General features: G+C 39.7%; 1 protein-coding gene across 1 annotated transcript in view; it reads right to left on the bottom strand.

Moving 5' to 3' along the window:
* Nucleotides 1-27,621, bottom strand: part of LOC149251514 (uncharacterized) — a 56,233-nt gene that overhangs the window by 2,785 nt on the left and 25,827 nt on the right. The window contains exons 4-6 of the mRNA XM_089459477.1: nt 1,428-1,549; nt 1,153-1,268; nt 1-826 (exon numbers count right to left, since the gene is read on the bottom strand). Coding sequence (XP_089315603.1) covers nt 1-826; nt 1,153-1,268; nt 1,428-1,549 — 1,064 coding nt within the window. The remainder of the gene's footprint in view (nt 827-1,152; nt 1,269-1,427; nt 1,550-27,621) is intronic.

Raw genomic sequence — 27,621 nt, 5'->3', positions numbered from 1 at the left:
CTTCAGCCATTCGAATAAGTTGTGCTCCACTTCAGCAACTGAGACGCCATCCCATTCTAATGGTAATTCTGCAGTAGTTGCATCTACGATTTCAGCAAGACCATCCTCTCTACTCCAAACGATTTCACCTTGTTGCAATAATGCAAGAGAATGGTCTTCTGCGGTTACCAAGGCCCTAAATCCATGAGACATATCTACACGCAGATAGTTATTTATAAAAACCTTTTGTAAGATACCCCTTTGAGGATCTAGTTCAACAATCTCCCTCAAAATTTCATTCTTTTGACCATCATCCAGCATGACAGTCAGGGAAACCCTGTTCTTGTCTAGGTGTTGCACCACTGCAAATGCTTGCTGCTCTGGTGATAACAGTAGGCCATCGCTAATAATAGCCGGTTCACTTACTTTCTCAAGTAAATAAAGCTCACTACAAGTATTTCCAACTTTTATTAGTAATATATGTGAAGCAACTTTTAATGCAAAAGCACCTACAAATTTTAATGGAAGGAGTTCTGCCTCAGATGAAAAGTCTTCAAAAAGACTAGAAAGAGTTGTCTTATGTAGTGACAGCTCTCCATTTGTAATGCCACTTGTAATAATAGTTGATCTTGCAGAATCCAAAGCAACCAATGTATCCTTTGTCACAATTAGCTTGTCTAGTGATAGGCCTCCATCATAGGTTGCCACTTCATGTTTCATTATTTGCCCATTCCCAGGATTCACTACCCAAACAGCCACACTTGATTTCCCAATAAAACCTATTGCATAAATGCTTTCTCTATCAGGAGATAAAACAATCCTTTCAACGCTGACTTCAGTTTGCTCACTGCCCCAAAACAAAGTCACCATCAATTGATTGAAGGATTAGTTTCCAGACTATCAAATTTAAATTACTAGAAATCAGAGAAAGCTACACTACAGTGAGAGAATTACACCCGTGATAACATGTTTGGCAACCAATATAGAAAATATCATGATAATTCTCTGAAAGATAAAACCAGAATCATGTGTTTGGAATGCTCTGAAAACTGATGAAATGAACAAAACATTTTGTATAATAAAATTTAATTTATAAGTCAAATACTTCAAAGCTCTTTATTTCTTGCAAAATACTGCAAAAGAGCTCCAAAAACTGCCTCATGTTAAGCTAACCTTCCAATAGAAAAGTCTGTTCGCCAAAGTAGTTCTCCATCAATGCCTGACACGGCATTTATCCAACCTCTACCATAAACAAGAATAGCATTCTCCTTGTCATTTTTTAAATCCGCCTGCAATATTGCAAGACCAATCATGAGTCCTAAAAATTACCTACAATAGTGAATATTATAGAATAAATATTCCAAATGTTCAGCAGCATATGATCATTGTAGTTTATCATCAAAGTTGGTCAAATATTCAAATAAAAACTGCAAATATTCAATCCTTACCGGTACAGATAAAAGGCTCTTAGAAGAATTTGAGCCCTCCAAAAATGATTCCCATACCAACTGACCATCCGGAAGGTTCCAAGCTCTTAGAACACTTCCTGAACTGGACAAAGTAATGACATCTACAGCCCAAAAATCAAACATTCAAAATTAACTATCTACATCAACCTTAAATAATAATAGTTCTCCATATAAACCACCGTATTGTATAGTTAGCATTAATTGAACAATTCCAACCTTCACAGAAGTTAAAATCTGGCAATTCTTAATTCATCAAAAGTGAAATAGGCAGAAAATTCTCAGAATAAAAGAAATATCAATATGTCTTGGTAACCAAAAGTAGTTAAAGGGTCTCTAAAGTATGTCACAATATTCAAATTTCAAACCTCATGCCTCATCTGAGAAATTAAAACTAAGATCTAATCTAGTAGAAATAAAAGTTCAAATTCAAATGCATGTAGTGAGTGTTCTTTTTCCACGATCTTGGGTCTAGGATAGAATCTTAGAATCTCTGATGCTACAAAACCAAGAATCACAACGATACTACTTTGCACAGCGGAATATAAACAGCAGTACATCACATATGCACAAAATATGGACAACCTTTTACAATTTTCAACCCAACTTCATTATATTAATACAACAGTCTATGGCTCTCGTACCAGGGATAATGGCCCTCATACATCCACTAGTACAAGATACAAAACTGGGGCTTGTGGTCGATCCATCGACAACCAATCTACCCTCAACAAGATACTTTGACCATCCGGCTGTCGCATGCTCTCTCAACTCCTCTCGGTCGTACCCTGTACTTGCCCGGTCCTTCAGCCCCCGATCTGCAACCCTTGCCTCTATCAATGCTCCAAGTCCATCTAGCCACTGAACCTCAGCTATCAATCTTCTCACTAGTTGTGCCTTAGTCCATCAAGGGCACAACACATTGAGACTCCTGTTGATTTGTTCACAGCTCCACTTGTGAACAACTATCAACTACCCACTATTGCCCCTCAGCTACTCAGGGACATCAACCCACTATGGTCTTCCTGCACTGCTCCAATGAAGACTAACATAGGACACGGAGGGCTACCACCTATCACTGCAAGATGTCCATCTCCCACAATGAACATGGGCTAGGAGGATTGCCCATCATCTGTTATAGAAGTCCCTCTCCACACACAAGTCTAGGGCTCCACAAACTGCTCTTGGTTGATCAGACCCTTAAGCTCAACAACTTCCACTCTAGCAGATACTTTTGTCCATCACAGTGTTGCACACTGAGCTCCAACTTAGGCACTATCACGTTGTCCTCTAGCAGACCATAAACGCCCAATCCATGTCCACACTTGGTCCACTCTCACGCTGCCCTCCAACAAACCACGAGAGACCAATCCTCAATGTAGCATTTGCCTCTGGCTAGGGCATCATCACACCTAAGAAACCCTCCTCTTGGCTGCCAACAAACTCCATCAATTTTCCAACCCTTGGACACCCATCCAACTAGCAATCAACTCTATCAAAACACATACCTCTACAAGTCCTTAAGGGTTGATGGCTTCCTTTGCATGGTTGTTGCTTAGTTGCTGCTATTCGGTCGTCACTCAGCTACTATTACTCGGTCGTTGCTGCTACTCAGTGGTTGCTCAATTGTTGTTACTCGCCCACTGCCGCTACTCAGTCGTCACTCAGCTATTGTTACTCGGCCACTGCTGCTACTCGCCTGTCGTTCAGCTGCTATTACCCAATCGTATTTTCTCAAGAGATAAACGCACTTTTGGATATTTTCAAATGATCCTCACCTCATATTTATACACAAACATGAGGGTTACATGTGGTGTCAACAAGTCTAAATTGGACACAAGTCGACATGCTCTTTTCTCCCAAATTAATCCACAACCATATATATTAACTTCAGAAATTCATGACTCCATTTCTACCAATGTTTTAAAACTCCGACTCGACCGAGGGTCGACTTTGACTTCGACTCCGACTCGGTATCGACTCGATCGGCTCAATTTCAATGACTCGGTCATTGTAAAAAACACGTTAAATATTTATTTTTTAGAAAAAAACATAATTTTAAAGATTTTCATTCATGTTTCCAAACACACAGCATTAGAATATAGATAGAAGACAACATATGATCAAAGTAGGCTCATGAATATATCCATTATATCAAAATGGCACCCAATGCACTGTCCAATACATACATGATCATGATATAGAGATCAAAACAAAAATGCATAACCAAGGAGGCTAGAAATGGCCTCCACAACAAAAGTAAACTATGACCAATACTACTGGCTACTGCTAGAGGAACCGAGATCATGTGCATCAATCTCTAGATCATCATCAAAGTCAGGCATGGGGCCCCATGGCTCCTCCTCATCATCATATCCAACTGCAACTGTAGAAGTGGTAGCAGTAGCACTAGCAAGTTGTGCAGCAGCTGCAAGCTGAGATAGACAAGATATGCACTTTTGTCGTGGGCGCCTGCAACTGGAGGACTTGTTGGCTCTGAGGCTGAGGCTGAGGCTGGTACAAGTGGATCAGGATCTGCGTTCAACTGAACATTATGTTCGAGTGATGCTATCGTCTGTAATTCATAATCCATATCCTCATCAAAAGCAAAATCTGTTGGATGACTCTCCACTACCCAATCTGATGTTGGATCAATGTCTTCCAACACAATGGGATCTGAATCAGGTCTTTTGTTCAACGATTAGTTGCACCTGAGCCGGAGGTTGTATTGGACATATACTAAATCATTTAACCAATTTTTATCGAAACGGTTTCTCTTTTTGTGTGAATCCTCTCAAAGACAGATCAATTGCGCTCACACCCAGTCGCACTGCAAGTTTGACTCAAAATATGAATTGCAAACTTCTGCAATTCAAGACAATGGCTGCCAAAAGCCTCCCACCATTGTGCTGCAAAAAACATAGGAGTGTAATGAGTTAGCTCAACAAAATTACAAATTATATCCAACTTTCAAATTATAAACAATTTAACAAAATAAGTATTAAGAACTTGAAAATTGAAATATTTTGTTCACCTGGCTCATCTGCTTCCCTTGCAATCTTTTCTAGGTTCTTCCCAAAGGTACCTGAGGCATTGCTAAAGGTTGTGACTTGTCGGTGTATCTCCAGCTGATCACACTCCAATGCGATCATGCGATCAATGCAATCAATCAATCCATCTCTAACCTCCCCCCTCAAAGCTCCTGTAGCCTTAGCTTTATAATGATACCGTGGGTTCAAAAAATACCCAGTTGCATGTATAGGGCGATGGCGTTGATTGTTCCATCTTTCATCAATGATTTGCCCAAATGGGCCCATACTTAGCCACTTTATCCTTGTATGCCTTCTTTATTTGCTCCTTTGCTTGATCCATAGCCTCATAAATGAAGCCCATAGCCAATATTTCCCCATCCACCAACCGCAATACCTTAACCAGTGGCTCAGCAATCTTCACAATCTCTGTTGCCTTTCTCCAAAATATTTCTTCATTAACTTTCTTTTTCAATTCTTTGCCTTCCAGTTTGAGAGACCACTGGCTTTGACTCCATTCTTCACTGGAAAAAATCTTTTGCAAGTTTCTATGTTGTGAAAGCATAGATTGCAATGTCAAAAAATGAGTAGCAAATCTAGTGATGGCAGGCCTAATAATATCCCTGCCCCCTGTGTGTTTCCTCATCAGGCTCAAAATCCATGAATGATTGTAGATAAATTTTGTTATGCTTTTGGCATGATCTACAGTGTTTTTGACCCAATCTAATTTGCCAATATCCTCAAGCATGAGGTCTATGCAATGTGCAGCACATGGGGTCCAAAAGATGGTTCTGTGTTTTTCCTCTAACAGTTTACCAGCAAGAACATAGTTAGAGGCATTATCTGTGATGACTTGAACAACATTAGCCACCCCCACCTCCTCAACAACCTCATCCAATAGCTGAAACAACAATTGCCCATCTTTTACCTTATCAGATGCATCATCAATTGCCCATGAGTCCTTGAAATCTTTCAAATACTCATTAATGGAGAAAAAATCTTTCTGCAAACGATACCCCCTTAGCTCATGCATAGTAGGGCCTTTGAAGCCTTTTCCAACAGCATGTATGGCATCAAACATAGGCTCATAATATGGCGAACGGGAAGCATTAAAGGGGATATCAGCATCATACCACCATCTAGCTATATAATCACAAGCAGTATCCATCAATTCTTTCTTCCAATGGTCATCTAAAGTGGGCTGCATATGACTTCTACTAGCTTGAGGACCATGTGCATCTGATGGAGAGGAGGGAGTGAAATAACTTTTGATATTCATATCACCCTTTTTCATTTTACCCTTTCCCTTTTTTTGAATAGACTCAAAAGAGGGAGGAACATATCAGAAGGGGTTGGATGCATCAGTACAAGGGATAGAGGAAGAACCCTCAAAATCAAAATGGGGGTTGGTAGGCATCATTTTTGTATATTCTTCTTCCTCCCAATTTCAGCCTCTAACTCTTATTGCCTAGCCTTATCTTCTTTAAACTTCTCAAAGCTGGCTAACAAATCCTTCCTAATCTCCCCAATTTCCGGTGAGGTACATGGAATAATTTGGCCTCTAATCCCCGCCAAGTGTTGTTTTAGCGTATTAATGCCCCCAAGACCTCCTTAATTTTCCTATGGCAAAATTTGCAATGCATTTGACTATCAACCATTTCAACATATGCCCAAGCAGCATCTTTCACTCTAGATGCCATTTTTTGACTTGGAAATGAAAGCAAAAAATCTGAAAATGAAAACAAAAACAAAAAAACATTGATTCAATGTTCATTTCTTTCACAAAAAACACTCTTTAGGATTTCCATATTTGCACATAAAATTTAATAAGCAAAAACAGATTTTTCCAAGTGAAAAAAAAAATACCTCCAGGCACAAACTACCTCCTCAAGCTTGCTCCAAGAAACCAACTCCTCAATGGCAAATGCTGCTCCAAATGGCTGCCCAAGAAGCTCCTCACTCTAGCTAAAATGCTTGCCCATGACTCCTCACTGCTGCTCCAAAAATAAACTCAACAACTCCTCACAAACTCTCACTAAAATTCTCACTCAAATGCATGAGATGGTTGTGAGAGAATGAGAGGGGTTGGGTGGATTAAATAAGGTTTAGGAGAGGGGAATGGACCCCAAAGACCAAATAAGCAAACTAAAAACTGGTTTGGAGTCCCCCAAAAAAACTTTTTTTTAAAATCGTTGTTTACGGATTTTGTGGGCCGCTCTCCAACTCGGCCGAGTTATTGCGGACTCGACCGGCTCGGTATTAACCTAGCCGGCCGAACCATTTCCATGGCCGAGTCAATTTTTTTGGCATCGGCTCGGACCAACTCAGCCGAGTCGGTTCCGAGCCGGCCGGCTTTCAAAACGCTGATTTCTACAACTCGGAATCGGGCGATCTTCGTTGCGTCAGATTCGTCTCAACGAGAGCTATCATCCTCATCCACCACATGTCGAAATGTGATCATGGTTTTGTTCCAAATCACAATGGGTGCAAAACCCCAAGCTTGGGTTTCAAGCCCATAAGACCGCTTGTGGATCTCCTTCCTCCAAACCCTCGATCCTCAAAGCTTGGAGTACCTCCCAAGCTACAAAAATCAACACTCCCTCTTAGCAAGGAAGGTTCCAAGGCTAGGAAGTACCATCATCCGGCGACACTAACCCATCTGGCGTCCATCACTGTAGCATACCCTGTAAAATGAACCTGACAACCTCGGTAGTGCCTCTGTCTCATCACATCTAATCCTGAAGATCCAAAACCTCCATAGGGTTTCTCCCTCCAAGGCTAGACTCCATCTGAGCCTACACAATCTCCACTCGCTCAGTCATGTAAGCACTCATCCTCCTAGATCATATACTAGTGCAAATCCCTCCAATCTCGGATATGCAACATCACGATCCGATGAAGACTATAGCCTGCCAATTTGTAGTCCATCACATGAAGCCATCTCAATCAACCTGATCTCGTCCAAGCCAAAGAAACCCTCGAGTTGTCCCAAGTACCAATGTTGCGAAAATCACAATATTATCGCGATAACAATAATTGAAAATGTCGATATTATCGCCCGATTACTACGAAAAAAATCTCAAAAAATCGTGAAATTATCGCGCTAACTTCAAATTATTGCGATAAGTTCGTAATAACCGCGATGCAATCTGATATTATCGTGGGGGTGGCGGACAACGGGTTTTATAAGGCAAAAAATGAAAAGAAAAAAATATATATATATTTTGAACAGACAACGGCAGCGACGTGGATTGGGAGCAAGAGGTGCAGAGGAAATCTGTAGTATTAGACTTTAGTTATTTGGTTCATTTCATTGTATATGACATTATGACTCATGATATGAGATACATTATTATATTTTTTGTTGATCTTTTGAGGCTGAGTTGGGACTCAGGAGTCAGGACTTACTATTCAGGGCATGATTCACTTTTATGTGTGATGTAAAACTAGAAATGATATTACACATCTTATATATTAGTTCTTTTATCATATTTATGTGTCAATGTATTTATTTTATGTTGTAGATGCTTTAGATATTTAAAAATTGAAAAAAAAATGAATATTTTTGTATTTGTCGATTTTTATGATTTTTTTCCGATTTTTTCCCTCGCCGATATTATCCCGATAACGATTTTCGCAACATTGGTCCCAACCATCCATGGCAAGTCAAAGGAAGTCCATGATCAACAACTTGCCCTACAACAAACTGTTGTTCACTGGGCTCACCACCAATCCACCAAAACTCCCAGCCAATCTCGTTGCCAAGCCAGTCAAGACCACATCTCCATGTCTTCAACTGAACCCTCTGCTCCATGATCTAGACACTCACAACTCCCTCTGAGTTGCTTCGCAGTGCACACTCGGATTCACTGTCCCTCAAAGTAGCTCACATCCGCTCTGATACCATGTTGAATTCCCACGATCTTGGGTCTAGGATACTTAGAATCTCTGACACTACCAAACCAAGAATCTCAACAGAACTACTTTGCACAGCGGAATATAAACAATAGTAAATCACACATACACAAAACATAGACAACTTTTTACAATTTTCAACCCCACTTTGTTATATTAATCAACATATAATACAACAATCTAGGGCTCTCATACCAGGGATAATGGCCCTCATACTTCCACTAGTACAAGATACAAAATTGGGGCTTGGCGTCAATCCATTGACAACCAACCTACCCTTAACAAGATACTTTGACCATCAGGCTGTCACATGCTCTCTCAACGCCTCTCAGTCGTACCTTGTACCTGCTCGGTCCTTTGGCCCTCAATGTGCAGTTCCTGCCTCTATCAATGCTCCAAGTCCATCTGGCCACTGAACGCCTTAGTCCATCAAGGGCACAACACATCAAGACTCTTGTTGAGTTGTTCACAACTCCACTTGTGAACAACTCTCAACTACCCGTTGCTGCTCCTCAGTGACTCGGGGACTTCAACCCACCATGGTCTTCCTACACTGCTCAACTCTCAACTACCCACTGCTGCTCCTCAACGACTCGGGGACTTCAGCCCACTATGGTCTTCCTACACTGCTCCGATGAAGACTAACATAGGGCACAGGGTTGCCACCTATCACTGCAACATGTCCATCTCCCACAATGAACACAAGTTAGGAGGACTGCCCATCATCTATTGTAGAAGTCCTTCTCCACACACAAGTCTAGGGCTCCACAAACTGCTCCTGGTTGATCAGACCCTTGAGCTCAACAACTGTCGTTCTAGCAACTACTTTTGTCCATCAAAGTGTTGCACATCGAGCTCCAACTTGGGCACTATCACGTTGTCCTCCAGCAGACCATAAAATACCAATCCACGTCCACACTTGGTCCACTCTCACGTTGCCCTCCAACAAACCATGAGAGACCAATTTGTTTCATTTGTGTTGTTATCTTTCTCGATTGTTCGATTTCTTGTTTCGACATATTATTTTAATGGTGTAGGCTGCAGTGTATGTATTTCGATGTTTATCATAGGAAACTACAAATAACTTAATCATGTAAATCTAACAAGTAGGAGAAATATCATCAGTTGTTGCAGTAGGGATTCCAGGTGTTCTAACATGCATTTTTATTGTTTATAATTTTCATTTTTCATTCAAAAATGACTTGAAAATACTTCAAAAAAAGAGATAAAAGCAAGATGAAGAAGTGATAATGGCATAGCGGAATCGCTAAAAGAATTGTAAAAGAATCGGCCCTGGAGTAGCCAAGGTTGCTATACAAATCACTATATAAATGGTTATATGGAGCTAGACCCGAAATATTATAAGTTGTGTTTTATAAAGTTCGGCGGGTCCATAATGATATGTATGACTGGTTCCGCTGATAGCGTTGATTGCGATTTGCAATCGCGGGCTAGACACGAAAGGTATATACATCGTGGTTTAAAATCCCGCCAGGTCCACCGGACCGCAGAGCTATGGACGTTGGGATGCGCCGATTGCGACTTGCGATGGCGGACCTGAAATATATACATGTTTTGTTGTAAAGTCCCGGCGGGTTCGCGATCATCGCATAACACTTTATATATATATATATATATATATATATATATATATATATTGTGTGTGTGTGTATATACATATATATGTGGCTATGCCGATTGCAATTTGCAATGATGGAACCGAAAACCTATATATTGTGTTTTATGATTCTGGCGGGTCCGCGAGGCGTACGAAAAGGCGGGTTTTAAGCTAAAAGGCGAAATTTCGGGCGGATGCAATGGGGTAAGTGGTTTTTAGTGGAGCTCACCCAATTCCACTTATTGTTCGACACGTAGCAGCTGGGCGGAGAGAGAAAACCGCCCATTTCGGGCGGGTATTCTCCAGGCTTATGTCCCACCCGAAATCTTTGTAGACCGTCTGATCCACTAAGCGCAAATCTACGGTGGGGATCTATCGGGCAAATCTGTTGCCTAGAGAACTATGTAGAGGCTTTGAAAAGTGCGAAAAAGGTATGTTATGCATGCTTTATGGGTATGTTCATTATAGATGGTTTATAATGAATTTAGCACGGATATAAGGGTTTATAGGTAAATACCATGGTATAAGCATAGTTTTTAAAACCGGAACCGGTGACCGGACCGGTCCACCTAATCAACCAGTTTACTAACCAAAACCGGTCTAACCGGGACTGGTTTGGTCTAAAGAAACCGGTTTTAGAAAATACATTAAATAATTAATTTTTAATGAAACAAAACTATTTTTAAGATTTAAAACCATGATTCCAAGCCAATAGAGACAAATATGCAAAGTTTTCTCATTTATATACCATGTAAAGGTGAATATATCAAAATGGCACCGAGTGCAATACATATCATCGACAAAATAGCAAAATACATAAGCAATGAGGCTCTAAATGGCCTATAAAGTCCAAAAACAATGTTGCAAGCTATAAGGCCATTGACCTACGACAAGTCTACAGTGTACACATGATCAATCATCAAGTTCATCACCACTACTAGCCACAAGATCATCATCAGGAGCTACATAGACATCAACTGGTTCAGAGTCTGAGGATGCCTCAACCTGATCTGCAACTTCAGTATCAATGCCACCAATAACAATAGAAGTGGACCTAATGGAAGCATGAGTTTGTCGACCTGCACGACTAGTGCATTCCATTGGTTCTTTGCCTTTCCTTAATGCCGCTATTGATCCTGGTTCTGATGCCACCACATAATCTGCTTCATCCCCCGCTAAAGCCATGTCGATATCAAAATCAACCTCAAACACAGATTCTTCAGTCTCCTCCACCCATTCTGATGTTGGATCAATATCGTCCAACACAATGGGATCTAGATCAGGAGTTTTGCTCATCATTTGGAGCTCTGATTGCATTTATTGTTTACCCCGAAACCATGAAATCCTGAAAACCATTAAGTCTACTGAACTTTGAGTGAAATCTAAAATTCCAGTTTCTCCATATGAAATCCAATGAGGTCGAAACCACTCTCAAACATCCTAAGTCATTTCATGGTAATGTTAAAAATTTAAGTAAAAGGATGAAAATGAAAATTAAAATAAATGTCACTTTTACTTTAAGAATTTAACATTACCATTAATTGTCAACATTGTTAGGTTGAAATGTGTCAAGAAAATGAGAGGGTAGGCATGTTTTTCTTGGAGGGACTATTTTTGGAGGAAAACAACCCCAAATTTCCCTCAAAATAGCTTCAAAACTCACAAAAATGCATTTTGTGGGGGTTATACTTGCCCTGGCAATAAACCGGCCGGTTTAGGACAAAACCAGCCGGTTTGACCACAAACCGGCCGGTTAGGACCGGTTAGCTCCAATTTTTGGCCAAACAGGGTGTCTGACCGAGTTTTTTGACCGGTTCCAACCGATGGGCTTGCTAACCGGCCGGTTAGACCAGTGACCGGTTAGCTGGGCCGGTTTTGAATACTATGGGGATAACCAATGTTAAGGAGTGACTTAAGCGGGCATATATATATTTGGGTTAATAAAAGGATATTGAACGTTTAGAAGGGTTGATTGAGTCCCGATAAGTGAATGTGACTAAGGGTTAGTCTATGTTGGGTTTAATAAATCATTCCGCATAGGGATTGATGAAAGGGGCCTTAACCATTATGGATTAAAAATTTGACTCGGAAGATCATTAAAGACACAGGTCCCGGTACATGCGTAAGCCCATGTTTACACAGGTCAACACCGTTCATTACAGATAAAGCGAACTAAACATCATTTAGGGCATTTACAAAGGAACTCGACAGCGGATTAACAGAGCAAGCCAACAGTTATCGTCCTCTTTTGAATTCAATTATGTTCCTATTATTTCATGTTCTTTGAGGTGTCTTTTACCCTCTGTAAAATTCTGTAATAGTTTTTACTTCATATAGTTAGAGAAACAATTAAATAATTTGGGTGGTTTTAGATGTTTCACAATGTATAAAAAGATGAAAATTTACAAAGAAAGGATTCGAATTTTGGAGAACCCGAAGACTAGGCCACTGTATTCCTGATATCATCGTTGATTAATGAAAGAATCAGAAGTTTCCATGAGTTGTTGGGTATATTTTTGTAACCTTCTCTGTCATGTGCCATGTTATGTTTTCTTCTTTCAAGTGTGGTAATGAAGTTGCAGGTCTTTATTTGCTTGTCTAGATAAAGTTAAAATTCCTTAAAAAGCGCTCCTATACTTAAAGTTTCCACCTTCCTTTCTAATTTATAGATAATAGTTCTGTGAAAGACCAGCATATTATCTTTAACTTATCCAAGAGTCACAAATAGTAGTTTCTGTGTTAAGCAGCATATTGTCTATGATTTAGTTCTCATTTTCATAATTCTTCTAAGTTACAGATAGTAGTTTCTATGAAAAACCATTGTTACAGATAGTAGTTTCTGTGAAAAACCAGCATATTATCTTTAACTTCTCCTTCAAGCTTTCTTCACTCATCATTTATATCTAGCAACAAATGGCATTCTGAGATGTTCCGGTCGTACATGTAATAAGGGTTAAAAGACCAAGTTTGCCAAGTCCTTCATTTGAGAACACAACAAACAATAAGTGACAGTAAACAATATTTATTAATGTCTTAAGCACAATTTCACTACAGCCAGGAAATTGGTTTCTTAAGGTACAACACCAGGTTTGAGGAATTTTCACACAATCTAATTCCCAAATCAAAGGACAAGCTACAGTGATTTGATGAGACATGTGTTTGAAGACCTTTTTTTCATTCAAAAACTCCACCAAGGAACAAAGCCCTATTCCAAAAGATTTTGAAACGACTTGTTATTTGTAGAGGTGAGGACGTCCAACAGGGTTTGAAGGCATACGAAGCCTCACCCAGCGACTATTGATATGGAAGAAAGGTATGATGGCAATGTGCTTTTAAAAATTTCATATCAGTTTTTCATTTTGAAGATTTGAAAGTGAAGAAATATAGCATCATTCCTACAAAAGTTTACCAAAGAATTGTTTGGTCCTCTAGAATTTTGTGGAATGAGCTCCCTCCTCCAAAATGGTGTAGGCATCCCCAAAAATTCCATGGACTCCCTTGTCTAGCCACATAATATGTTACATTTTTCAATGATTTCATTTCAAATCTTAACATTGTCTAGGAGGATGCCATGGTAAAATTGCTTGCATATAACTTGGATAAAGACGCAAATATACAGTTTGAAAATCTTGGTAGAGAGGAAATATCTTCATTTTCGTGTTTAATCAAAAGAATTTCACAAGTATTGGGATTTTAGTTATGAAGAAGGGGATGCATGTTGAAGACTCGATGGATAAGCCATGTGATGCCCATGCCTTATCTAACGAAGATTATGAAAATATATGGTAGATACAGGATCTTGTGCTTGCATTTCATGGCATACCTTCAAAGGCATTATTGGTTAAAACAAAGGAAAACGTTGGCGCATTGAAGGTCCTTGTTTTCCTAAAAAGAGATGTTATATCCACTAATGAGTAGTAAAGAGATCAGTACAAGGAAGGATTTCTTAGTAGATGACCACACCATTTCTTTACTAGAAGACCCATTAGCACATGGTATTGCAGATCTAAATGGAAGTCCACTGATGAAAACCTTGAAAATATTGTTGCAACTCCTCATGTGGAACATCCCAATGTTGACAAGTGCATTGAAGACTCGACTAAAGTTGATGAAGAGGCATCCTTTGGTTTTAGCATACACTTGCATAAGGGGAACATTCCAACAACCATCAATGTTTCTGAAGAAGAGAACGTTTTGCTAAATTATGGTGAATTGCCTTTTCAAATTTCTAAACATGGTGATGATGTTTTTGAAGAGTTGAGAATCATAGATCTTGTGGAGAAAGAATTAAAGAATGAAGAAATTTCAAGTGCTTCTATTCTCTCATGTGATAAAGAACACGACATCCAAGATCATGATAACCTAAGCAATTTTTGCTTGGTTGGAAAATGTACATTGGCTGTTGACTGTTGGTTTGATCATGAAGATCCCATCTATAACATAGTTGGGTGGTGGAAAACATGAATTCATGAGAGCAAATTCATGATGCTTGAAGAGAACAATTCAGATTTCATCACTCATGGCTATGGAAAACCAAAGGGTATTGAGGTATGTTGTACATATTAATTCTAGTCCTAATGAATGACTTCTATACATTTTCATCAGCGGAGTAGATTTCACGCATCTAAAGTCAATGGTCATCATAAGATAGTTAAGCATGAAAGAGAAATTTAACAAATGGTATTTTTAGTCAGCACTTATCCCTTGCATATTAAAGCAGCAAAAAAGTGCATCTTTTAGGCAGACAATGGACCAACAACATAGGCATGTGTGGACATGTAGCAATATTTTTCAACCATTGAAAAATAGGCATCAAACCCTAACCTTTGATCTCATATATCTTTTCAAATATGATTTTTCCAAGCATATGCCTCATGGAGTGGATGGCAATGAAAGATGGTTGATTTCTTGCAGATTTCTCTTAAAGCCACCCGCTAATTCCTTATCGCTTCAAGCAATACTAGTGAGTTTTTATAGCAACAATCGAGGGGGATTGTTAGAAGATGAAAATCAAGAAAAAAAATACTATCTAAGTCACATGACACGACGACACAAAGGACACGTGAATACGAGTATTTGACTTGAGACACGACAACCCCGGAAACAAGACACGAGGGATACATTCTATATATATATATGGAGTGTGTGTGTGTGTGTGTAGTGCCCAATCCATATTTTTTAGAAATTCAAACATCTACATAAATGAATCATGATGATATCTATTTAGAAATTTACTAATTTAGTATTTACAATTTACAATTTTAGAACTAGTTGGTTTATTAATTTACTTCATCAATGATGTTCACAGTTCAATGTTCATTGTTCGTGTTATTAACAATTGTTCAAGCACACCCAGATGCGGGTGCCACGAAGGAGAAGGACGGTCCGCCACTTGGTAAGCATGGGCGGCCTCAAGATTAGAAGGGTCATTAACTGCACTCCGCTGCCCTGGATGGCAAGCGTGAGAGCAGAGGCACGAGAGGACGGCAATTCATTGCCGGGTCTGAGCTCCATTAACTGTTTCAGAGGGGAGTTATGGCATACCAGGATCGAGGCAGACCAGTGCAGCATAAATATGTTAAGAATTGGGAATGTTATGCATCAGATCAAGTTCGAATTGTGGAATTGGGTTTCTGGACGTCAGGTCACCGAGCACAGGCTCAAGAGCTCCCTTTGGCAATTGGAGGTGGACACAGGGCAGCAAGGGTGGGTGAAGGCGGTTTCACACCCTCCATATCCTGCTCCCCTGCTCTGTTATGCTCATCGGACATCAAGGAAAACATGGTGCCGCCAAGACAGAGGCTCATTAGCCGTCGAGGCACTGGAAGAGGTGGAACTTCACGCCCCCGGTTGCCAATCCACCTTCAAGCTGCTGTCGTTGTCTGTGCCACCAAGTGGCTGAAGCACACCCCATTCAGTCGAACCAATTTATGGACGCCAGGACTCCGGATTCGAGCTCTGCCCCGCTACCTGCGTTTGGAACAGCGGTATTCTCCTTCAGCAGCGCCCAGGGCAATTCCAACATTAATGCTCATGTCTCGGTCCTATTCCTGGAGGAACCGAAAGAGGAGGTTGGGGAGCAACCCAGCGCCCAAGTTCATCTTGCTGAAAGCTCCAGGGCTGCTGAGGAAAAGGCAGAGGTACAACCTGAGCCCGAGGTCGTTCCACCATCGTCTCAACCGGCGCCCGCTTCAGGCAAGGCCAAGGTTGATTGGGGACCTCCCCCGGAAGGCGAGTACTGGATTTATGAGGAAGATTCGGACGAATAGGAGTCGGCTCAATCAAGCTCATGCTCTCAGACAATGCTCAGGTTTTTTTGTGAACTGTTACTCTTATCACAAGTGCTCAATGTATGTCGTGAATGTCTCTGTTTGGCTTGATAATTATGTAGTTTTGTGCTTGACTACGCCCTCGCGAGGGATATTGATGAAGAACTTCCTTTTCTCTCTTTTGCCCCTGCGTGGGATAGATAATTTTGCTTTTTCTGTTCCCCAAAGGTCTACAGCCCCTGCGTGGGTAACCCGTCTCAGTCATGGTGCCCTTGCATGGGTATTTGGTCTCAATGGTGTTGCCCCTGCGTGGGCGTTCAGTATCGATGAGGATGCCCCTGCGCGGGTAGTTTTTTGTGAGCACTATCATTCCAGAATGCCATCCTTGGCCTCTGACGACATGAACTCCTGGCTGTAACTGTTTTCTCTTGTTAATGTAAATAATAGAAATAGCATAGTTTGAACGATAAAAAAAAAAACAATTGTTCAAGCACATAAGAAACTAGAAATTTAGAAATATCATGATTGATAAAATAAAACTAGAAATTTCAAACAACTTAGACATTAAAAGTTAAAATACAAAAGAGAGTGGATACAAAATAGGTAGGAATATCACAGCTCGTCAATGGTAATGGTCATGACTCACTAGTCACGAATCTATCAATAGTCCAAGTCCTCCTCCATGTCATAATCACCATCACTGCCACTGCCATTTGACCCTGCTCCATCCTCCTCCTATATGCCCAATCCAAGTTATGTTATTGCATTTGTTGGTGTGGAGGATGACCCCTCAAGGGACTCATCGTCAAAAGTGATTGGCTCTAGCACTAGGTCATTAAGATTCATGTTGGATTACACCAACTCAATATTGTTGTCCAAACCCATATCATCAGGAAGCACATCCCACATCTTTGGCTTTCCCTTCAACCACTCTTGCCTCCCCCTGTAAATAAGACGAAGGTTGGTGTGCACATACACCATTGTCTCTGCCCTAGATTGCTCATGCCTGCTCTTTTTCAAACTGTATAGATTCCCATTTGTGTTCCAATTCCTCTCACAACAAGAGGATGAAATAACTTGAGAGAGGACCCTCAAGGCTAATTGTTGTAGAATAGGGCATGCTACCCCATGAGTTGCCCACCAAGCTAAGTCACAAGACACAGCGCGCAAAATCCACCCACAAATCCCTTTGTCTGCCTACGATTTGATGATAGTGCACACTCAACAGTATTCCTCTCACGAATGGACACAAAATTGATAGAAAAATGGAAAAAAATCAAGACGCGACATTTTTTACTTTGGGATTTTAGTGAGACACTTGTCCTAAAATCGAGACACATTAGGGCACGTGTCCTGATTTTTGGACGCGTTGAAAAATGTGTCGGCCAAATTTTATGGGTCATGTCATGTCCAACACGTAGAATACCGGAAACAAGACCCCTAAGGTTCGTGTCCTATGACTTAGGTTACCATACATATGATAGCCTTATCACAAGGCTAGGGGATCCAACTAGCATGAATCACTCAAGCTAGTCCTCCAAGGCAAGATGTCTACTCTTCTCCACCAAAGACAACCTAGATTTTTATCTCAAAACCTTAATCTCAAAATCTCCAAAGGACGAAACTCTAAACCTAGACTTCAAGATGCTCCAAGAAGATCAAGAAACCCTAGCAACCCCAAAGAGAGAAAGACCAAGTGCAAAAGAAGATATAAGAATGAGAAGATGGCTAGTACACTCCTCCTAGTCACTTGCTAGAGAGAGAGTGATTTGTTTGAATCATCAATTTATTGAGTGGAGAAGGCTTCCCAACCCCCCACAGTTGTTGGTATATTTGCAGGTATGTCCACCTCTTTTCTTTTTTGTTTTTACAAATTTTTTAAAGGTTTTCCATGCCAATCAATTTTCCCTCATTTTCCTTAAATTTTTATTGGACTGTGGGAGATCTATTCTTTATGTAAATTTTAGATTTGTCTTTTTTTATGAATTTTTTTGTATTTTGATTCTAAAGACATTGATTTTAATTTTTTCCAAATATTTTTTGTGCCCTAGTTTTAACCATTACATTGAAGACTAAAAAATGCTAAGACATTTGGAACTTATGAGTGGTTCTTCAACATCACCTTCCACAATGGTCGGCCCCTTATCTACCTCATCATATTTTGTTCCTAAAACCACACCTAGCGCACAACCTTCTATTAGGTCGATGCTTAAAAGAACAGAGAAGGAAGATGTTGACATGTTGGTGGGTAGGTGTTTTCTATGAAGTGACATTCCTTTGAATATGCCAAAAACAAACCATTCTACCAACCTATGTCTGATGTCGTTACTATAGTTGTCACGGGGTACAAAGACCCCTCCTATGATGAATTGAGAGGGCCTATTCTTCAAAATGAAAAGGCTGATTGCACTACTAGATTGGAGGAGTTTAAGGCATCATTGGAACACATTTAGGACCCTTCTTAACTTCTTGGTTAATTATCCTAAGAGACAACATTTATTAAAGATGCATGTGCACATATTAAGGATGCACAATTATTATCATAGTTGTTGGACTTGTTCATTCAAGAGGTAGATCCATAGAATGTTGTCCAAGTCATAACGAACAACATTGCAAATTATGTCATTATTGGTAGGTTGCTTATGCAAAGGTATCATAACTTGTTTTGGACACCTTGTGTTGTGCATTGTATAGATTTGATGTTAGTGGATATAGCGAAAATTCCTTATATCAAGGATATTATTGAATCATCCAAGAGCATAACCAAATTTATATATAATCATGCATCCATGATTAGCTTGATGCAAAGATTAACGAATAATAAGCAGTTGGTGCATCTTCCCATTACATGATCTACAACTAGCTTCATATCTCTTCAATCTCTCTTGACATGAAATGAATGTTTCTTTCAGAGGAGTGGCATACTTTATATTTTTCCTACAAACCAGAGGGGGAGGCCATATGCAAGCTAGTTTAATATCAGGAGAGTTTATAAGCAAGAGTGGAGGGGGTGTGTGCCATTACCAAACCTTCGGTAAAGCTTCTTTGGTTAGTTGATGGAGAGAAGCCTACAATGGGATGCTTGTATGAGGCCATAGACAGGGCCAAAGAAGCCATTCGTACCTATTATGAGGATAAGGGGGATGAAGGGTTTGAGAAACAACTATTGATATGAAGAGTGACTGAGGAGCTATATTCCATCATCACATTCATGCTACAAGGATCTAACTCAACACCACATTTTCTTACTCCTATGGTTTCAAATTTGATGCTAAAGTGATGAATGGATTCCTCATTTGTGTTCAAAGGATGGTGCCATCTCCGTAAGAACACATATAGATTTCTAAAGAAATGAAGATATATAGGATGGCAAGCAAAACATTTAGCTTTGACATGGCTATCTAGGATAGGAAGACCAAAATGCTAGGTAAGTTTCATTATGTTTCAAATTTCATTCTCTCTTCATACTTTGCTTCATCTTTCAAATTTAATGTTTTTTCTCATGTTTCTCTTGTTTGTTGTAGATGCTTAGTGAACAAGCTATGATGCAAGAGTACCCAATCTCCAAAAACTTGTCATTCGAGTCTTCAGCCAAACATTTTACTCCTCCAAATGCGAGCGCACCTAGAGTGTATTTGAAAAAACACAGACCAAGAAGCACAAGTTAAAATATTTCAAATTAAATTTTGAATTCGTTATAAATTATAATTTATTATTTTATCATTTATGCCCATCACCCCCTAATTATAATATGTATTATAATTATTAACTTATAATTATGACCCTCATACAAGTTGGAATCCCAACACCTTAATGAAATAGTTTACATCCTACTACAATCGCCAATTGTGGGTGAGGTAACTTCAAAAATCACCACATGGATGCCATCTCATGAGATGGGATTGACACCACTACTGCATAGAGGGTTGAGGCAAAGAGGCCTAGCATGGAATCAATCCTTGACTAGTTAGCAAAGAAAGCACCAACGGAGGTAGCAGGGGAGGAACAGGTAGAGAAGGTGGAAGAGGAGCAGCAAGAGGAGGAGGTGACACCAACACCTTCAAGGACTCAAACAGAGAAAGTTGGAATTACTAGTAGCATGAACACCTATAGAGGACGTCTAAGTCTACCTGCTACTTCTTCTAAAGGGCGTCAAAGTCCAATGCCAACCCCAGGGCCTTCTTCCTCGAAAGGAAAATCCATTACCTTTGCTTGTAAAAGGGGGTAGAGGAAATCACTAAGTTGTGTATCTAATTACATTATAGATGGATCATGATGATGAGATGCATTTATTATATTTTTTGTTGATATTTTAAGGTCGAGTCAAGACTTAAGTTTTGAGAAATGATTCTTGTTGATGTATGATGTAGTACTAAACATCTTATACATCTTATAAATTAGATTTATTTTCATATTTATGTGGCAATGCATTTTGGATGCTTTAGATGCTAAAAAAATGAAAAAATAGAATATTTTTGTATTTTTTTAAGTTTGCCAATGTCTGTTGACTTTTAACAATATTTTCCCAATTTTTGCTTTTCCGAACCTTTGTGGATTTTACCTAATGTCGATGTCAACAACATTGGTACAACATGAGTGACGTAAGGACTCTCTTCTTCCTCTATATACATGGGATGTAAGAAAGGCCAACAATAAGGTCATTACAAACAATCTACAATAACCACATGTAGGTTCATAGAAGTGAAGCGCTCAAAGGGTACACGTGTCAAGCTCCAACATATAGTCATACACAATAATGGCTCTAGGATGATGTCACTACACAAGGCATGTTCACACTCAACCACAAGCCCACATGGACTCCATCGTTCCTCCTAAACCATGTACTCATCTAGGTCCACTCTGTTGGCATTATGGCACAGGTTTGGAGCTATGGCACAGGTGTTGTCCTTGATGGCAACTCTCTTTGGTAACAGATCTCAGTCCAGGCTTTCAGTATGAAGAAAAAGACATATACACAGGTTCATCTAGACGGGTTAGACATTTCAAAGGCGTGTATGCGTATACACGCACTTTCATGCAAGGAAAAGCACGTATATGTTGGAGAACTTACCTTTGGTCCGTGGTAGTTAGTCCTTGGTATTTGAACCTATGGTTTTGGACCATGGTACCTCGTCAGAAGTGTTGATCCTAAATATTGGGTCCAAGGTATTGGTTTATTATGGTTTTGGACCGTGGTATTGTGGAATGCCTAAAACTATAAAAGAAGAAGGAGATCATGTGGCAAAGATTATCTGAATTATTGTTGAATATCTGATAAAGTGCTAGATCTGGAACACTGGTAATTGGGTTAAGGTGCAGATCTGGATCTGAATGAAGGAGGAACCTTAGCGCAAAAAGAAGGATAAGTTCTATTGATGGGTCATAATCTTTAAGCTTGAATGATAGTATCTTTGTATGATTTTGATCTGCTATATGTGGCGCTTGCTTGATCTATAAGTCTGATAATCTGGGTTAATTAGTGTTTGAATATCTGAAAGAGCGAATTATCCTTTATAGATCTGTACGCAAGTTCAGTGAAGCGAAGACGCGTATACACGTTGGTTCAGTGAAGCGATGAAGCGTATACGCAGTTTGTTCCATACGCAGAAGCGTATGCACGCAGGTTTCATTCTGAAAATTTATGAAATGTGGTCCCTGAAAGAAAGAGAATGTTCTAGCCTTCTGTAGGCCAGCACCTACGTACTAGTATCTTGGCTAGTGCAAGAGCTAAGGGGGTTGTAGCTCCCTTCCAGGAGAAGCTGGAAAACGAGAGAGAGTTGTAGCTCTCTGCAGGTTGCAGCCTGCGTAGTGGTAAAAGACTGCACCAGTACAATTGTAAAAAGAAGTTTCTAATTAAAGAGAAGATAGAGACGAATTGCAGCAGGTGGTTTTCACCCACATTGGGTTTCCACCTTATATCTTGTGTTCCTGTGTGCGATTGTCTTTCTGCTCTGTTTTACTGTTTCTGGTTACTGGTTATTTGCTTCTGAAACACAGATTAACAATCAACATCAGAAAGTTAAAGTAAATTAAAAAGTTTGCATTATATACGTTGGTTTCCTTCTGCATAGTTGCATATATATGCGGGTTTAATTAACTGAAGTAGCATATATCGTTTGACTTTGAAAAAGGAATATTTGACTTGATAATACTGATTCAACCCCCCTCTCAATATTATTTCCAACAATTGGTATCAGAGCAAGTTCTTCAGAAGAAGCTTGATCGCTTGAAGAAAGATCTTTCATCTTGAGCAACTACGAGAGGGAAGCATCAATCAGGCCACCGATTTTTGATGGGACAAACTTCGTTTATTGGAAAGTAAGAGTTACTGCCTATCTTCAATCTCTTGGTACAGAAGTCTGGGATATCATAGATACAGGGTATACTTTTCCATCAGCAACTCCTACAGATCCGGCTGAGAAGAAGAAATATGAAACAAATGCAAAAGCGGTCAATACTCTATTAGGATGCCTATCTCAATCAGAATTTGTCAAGGTAATGCAGTTTAAATCTGCAAAAGAGATATGGGACAAGATTGTTCTGAGCTATGAAGGAGATGATCAGGTAAAACGAGCAAAACTTCAAACCCTCAGGATTCAGTATGAAAATCTCAAGATGTATAATGATGAAAGTGTGGCTAACTATTTTCTTCGTGTAGATGAGATTGTTAATTGTATGAAAAATTTGGGTGAAGAAATAAAAGAGGTTGTTGTGGTTGAAAAAGGTTCTAAGATCTTTGTCCCCTAGGTTTGAATCTAAAGTTTCTGCAATAGAAGAAAAAAGAGAATCTACAAAACCTTAAAATGTCACAACTGCACGGAATTCTAACTGCTTATGAAATGAGGAAAGGAGGTCCATCAGACAGGAGAGAAGCTGCCTTCAAGGCTTCAGGCAAAGGAGAGTACTATGAGTCAGGACACGTGTAAGAAGAAGAAGAAGAATCAAATTTTGTCAGAAATCTTCAACGGGGTACTGGAAGATTCAGAGGTAAGTTACCTTTCAAATGCTTTGCTTGTGGAAGAGTAGGTCACTATGCTGCCAAATGTCCTCATAAGGATAAGATTGACAAGGGAAAGGAACCTATTAGATGGAACAAGAAACAAAATGCAAATAAGAAAAGCTATTACACTCATGAAGACAGTGATGGACTATCAAATAGTGATGAAGATGAACGAGGTAATGACTATAAACTTTTAATGGCTTTTGAAGATGATGATTACATGGATGCTATAGATGTGGATAGCTTTTATGAAGAAATTTCTAGACTCAAGACATGTTTAGAAGAAAAGAATGTGATCATTGATACTCTGCAATTTCAACTTGATGAAAAAGAAAAATTTCTTGAGAAGTTAGAATGTGAAATTGTTGGCCTTAGAAAAGAAATTGAGAAAACAAAGGCTCTTAATCTTAAATTTGTTAAAGGATCTGAAACTCTGGATGAGATTATCAATGTACAGCGTTCTCCACTAATCAAGACAGGTCTGGGTTATAATGGAAAAACATCTCAAGCATCCACCTCAAAGAGTTATCTTGATGCAGCAAGGAGGAATGAGCAAAAGCCCAATCGAGATCACCAGGTAAAGCAAGGACGAATTACATCAAGAACAAACAAAGACTACCAGGTAAACCAGAGGCAATCCATCTTAAGGGTGAACAAAAGCTACAACCAGCCACAGGTAAAAACTTCTCAATTTGCTTCAAGAATGGATGACAATAGAAATTACAATCATTTGGCTGGTAGATTTGATAATCGCAGAAGTTTCTTCAATGGCCAATGTTTCTCTTGCCATAACTTTGGTCACAAAGCAGCTCAATGTGTTCCTATAAGACAATCATGACTAGAGAAGCTCAAAAATAAAGAAGTACGACTGGGATTACGAAAAGGACCTATAACAACTTTTCGGCACTTGAAAATGAAATTGTATGCTCTATTTGTAATAACTTCGGTCATGAAGATTTTGAATGCAGGAGCAAGTTTCGGCAGACAAAGGAACAAGCCTCAAGCACCAGAACATGGAGAATAAAGGAACCACAACCAGAAAGATGTGGGATAGCTTTTTATGCAGAAGGACAGGAAAATCTATGGTACATCGACAATGGATGTTCGAAGCATATGACAGGTGATAAAGAAAAACTTGAATCATATACTGCTTTAGAAAAGGGAAAGAAAATTTCTTTTGGAAATGATACCCCTGCAGCCATAAAAGGAAAAGGCACTGCTCAGTTGAAAGAAAAGGTCAAAGCTGGAAATGTTTTGTATGTTGATGGCTTGAAGCATAATCTACTGAGTGTCAGTCAGATGTGCGATCAAGGAACCGAGGTAATATTTCGATCAAATGGATGTAGTGTTCGTGATCTTGATACAGGAAAAACAGTGATCAAAGGTAGAAGAACTCCAAATAATTTATACATATTTGAAGAAGGACAACAACAATGCTATTTGAGCAAAGGATGATGAACACTGGTTATGGCACCGGAGGTTAGGGCATCACAAATAAGGAAAGCATGCAAATACCAGGCAGTTCGTGGTCTTCCAGATATCAAAATTCCAAACAACACAACATGCAAATCATGTCAGTTTGGTAACCAAACCAGAACTAACTTCCCTGAGAAGGAAGAATCAGCTAGCAGGCCTCTTGAGCTAGTCCATACAGATGTATGTGGTCCATTTAGGACAAGGTCACCTCGAGGAGAAGAATACTTTATATTATTCATTGATGACTTCTCCAGGATGGTTTGGTTAGGACTTATGAAGCACAAAGACGAAGCATTCGAAAAATTCAAATCCTTCAAAGCCTTGGCTGAAAACAAATCAGATCACAAAATTAAATGCCTCAGGTCCGATACAGGTGGGGAGTTTACCTCAAATGAATTTTTCGATTTCTGTGAAGGACATGGAATAAGAAGGGAATTCTCTACAGCTAGGACTCCTCAGCAAAATGGAGTGGTGGAAAGGATGAACAGAACAGTCCAACAAATGGCTCGTGCTATGCTTGATGAATCTGGAACTCCCGCAACCTTCTGGGGTGAAGCTGTATTTGCTGCGGTTGTTATTCTCAACAAAACAAATGTCCGAGTGAACAGCACTCAAACTCCTCATGAGCTCTGGTATGGTGAAACTCCTTCAGTAAAGAATTTCAAAATTTTTGGAAGCAAATGCTATATTAAGAACAATGATGAACAGGTTGGCAAACTTGAACCTAGAGCAGATGAAGGCATTCTCCTTGGTTATTCTCCCCACAGCAAGGCATATAAGTGTTACAATAAAAGACTTGGAAGAATTGTTGACAGCGTTGATGTAGTGGTTGATGAAAAAGGATACATTCCTAGGCAAGTAAATTATGAAAATATCGAAGAGGATGAAGACTACTCTCCAAATCAGACTGATGATGAAGAAGAACCTCAAGAGGCATCAGAGGAACAGATAAGGATAGAAGAAAAGACTCCATCCAGGTACGTTCAGAAGAACCATCCAGAATCTCAGATTTTGGGGCAAAAAGAGGCAGGTGTACAAACAAGAAGAACAATTGCAGAAGCCTCAAGCTATTTGGCATTGCTCTCCTCCACTGAGCCACAAAATGTAAAAGAGGCATGCAAAGATGAATGCTGGGTCAAGGCAATGGATGAAGAACTTGAGCAGATCGAAAAGAACAACACTTGGGAGTTGGTTCCTAGACCAAAAGATAAGAATGTCATAGGGACAAAATGGATCTTTAAAAATAAGTTGAATGAAAATGGAGAAGTAATCAGAAACAAGGCCAGACTTGTGTGTAAAGGGTATGCTCAACAAGAAGGAATAGACTTTGAAGAATCTTTTGCTCTCGTTGCTAGACTTGAGGCCATCCGAATGTTGCTTGCTCTCTCAAGCTTTCAGAAGTTCAAAGTATTTCAAATGGACGTGAAATCAGCCTTTCTGAATGGAGAATTAGAAGAAGTGTACATTGAGCAACCAGATGGTTTCATTCTTGGGAATGATCCAAATCTTGTATGCAGACTAAAAAAGGCTCTCTATGGTCTTAAACAGGCTCCAAGCGCTTGGTACTACCGGTTGGACAAATATCTTCATCAACAAGGTTTTTCAAAAAGATCAGCAGATAGCAATCTCTATATAAAAATTGAAAATGACAAATTTCTAATACTTGTTGTGTATGTAGATGATATTATATTTGGAAGCAATGAAGAAGCTATGAGTTAAAGCTTTGCCTTGGTGATGCAGAAAGAATTCGAAATGTCCTTGCTTGGAGAACTGACATACTTTCTTGGATTGCAAATCCAACAAAATGAAGGCGGTATCTTCTTGTCTCAAACCAAGTACCTCAAGCAGATTCTGAAGAAGTATGGCATGGAAGATTCGAAACCAGTATGTACCCCCATGGTTACAGGATGCAGCCTCAGTGCAAATGATGAATCAGCAGCAGTGCATCAACCAACCTATAGATCTATGATTGGAAGTCTACTTTATTTGACAGGTACCCGACCAGACATCATGCATGCAGTAGGAATAGTTGGAAGATTTCAGGCAAATCCAAAGGAAACTCATCTTCAGGCACTGAAGAGAATTTTCAAGTATCTTCAAAGAACTCAAAACTATGGCTTATGGTATCCTAGAGATACAGATCTCACTCTTCATGCTTATACAGATGCAAATTGGGCTGGAAGTGTGGATGACAGGAAGAGCACAAGTGGTGGTGCATTCTTTATGGGTTCCAGATTAGTATCTTGGTTCAACAAGAAACAGAGTTCGATTGCTTTATCTACAGCTGAAGCGGAATATGTGGCTGTTGCATCTTGTTGCACTCAACTTCTTTGGATGATGCAAACCTTGCAGGACTTTCAAATCACTTGTACACCACCTATCTCCATCTTGTGTGATAATACAAGTGCAATCAGCATTTCAAAGAACCCAATCATGCATTCAAAGACCAAGCACATACCGATCAAGTATCACTTTCTCCAGGAACAAGTGTTGGAACAAAAGGTCAAATTGGAGTATGTTCCTTCTAAGGAACAAGTTGCTGATATTCTCACCAAACCACTGCCCAGGGAGACATTTGAATACCTCAGACAGAAGCTGGGAGTAGTTGATGCATCATCTTGTTGTTAAAACTTGTCTGTTTCAGAGAAAAATGGGTGTACGCGAGTTGCCTGAGGAGGATCTGCGTACATACGCCGATTTGTGCAGAGACAGTCGCCTATATGGAGATTTGATGGATATCAGTAGGGACAGGCTCTGGTTGAAGATATTCTGATATGGGTCTGACAGAGACCATCCGGCACAGGTTCAGGGGGAGCAGATAATCTTCTAATAATGCATTGTTGGCATTATCTTAGAAGCTTTTGGTTCT

Source organism: Pinus tabuliformis, chromosome 7, assembly GCF_031772625.1.
Source record: "Pinus tabuliformis cultivar Carrire ecotype Pingquan chromosome 7, CPIR1, whole genome shotgun sequence".
NCBI classification, from domain to species: domain Eukaryota; kingdom Viridiplantae; phylum Streptophyta; class Pinopsida; order Pinales; family Pinaceae; genus Pinus; species Pinus tabuliformis.
The sequence above is the reverse complement of the archived record's forward strand: the minus strand, read 5'-3'. Positions and strand labels throughout refer to the sequence as shown.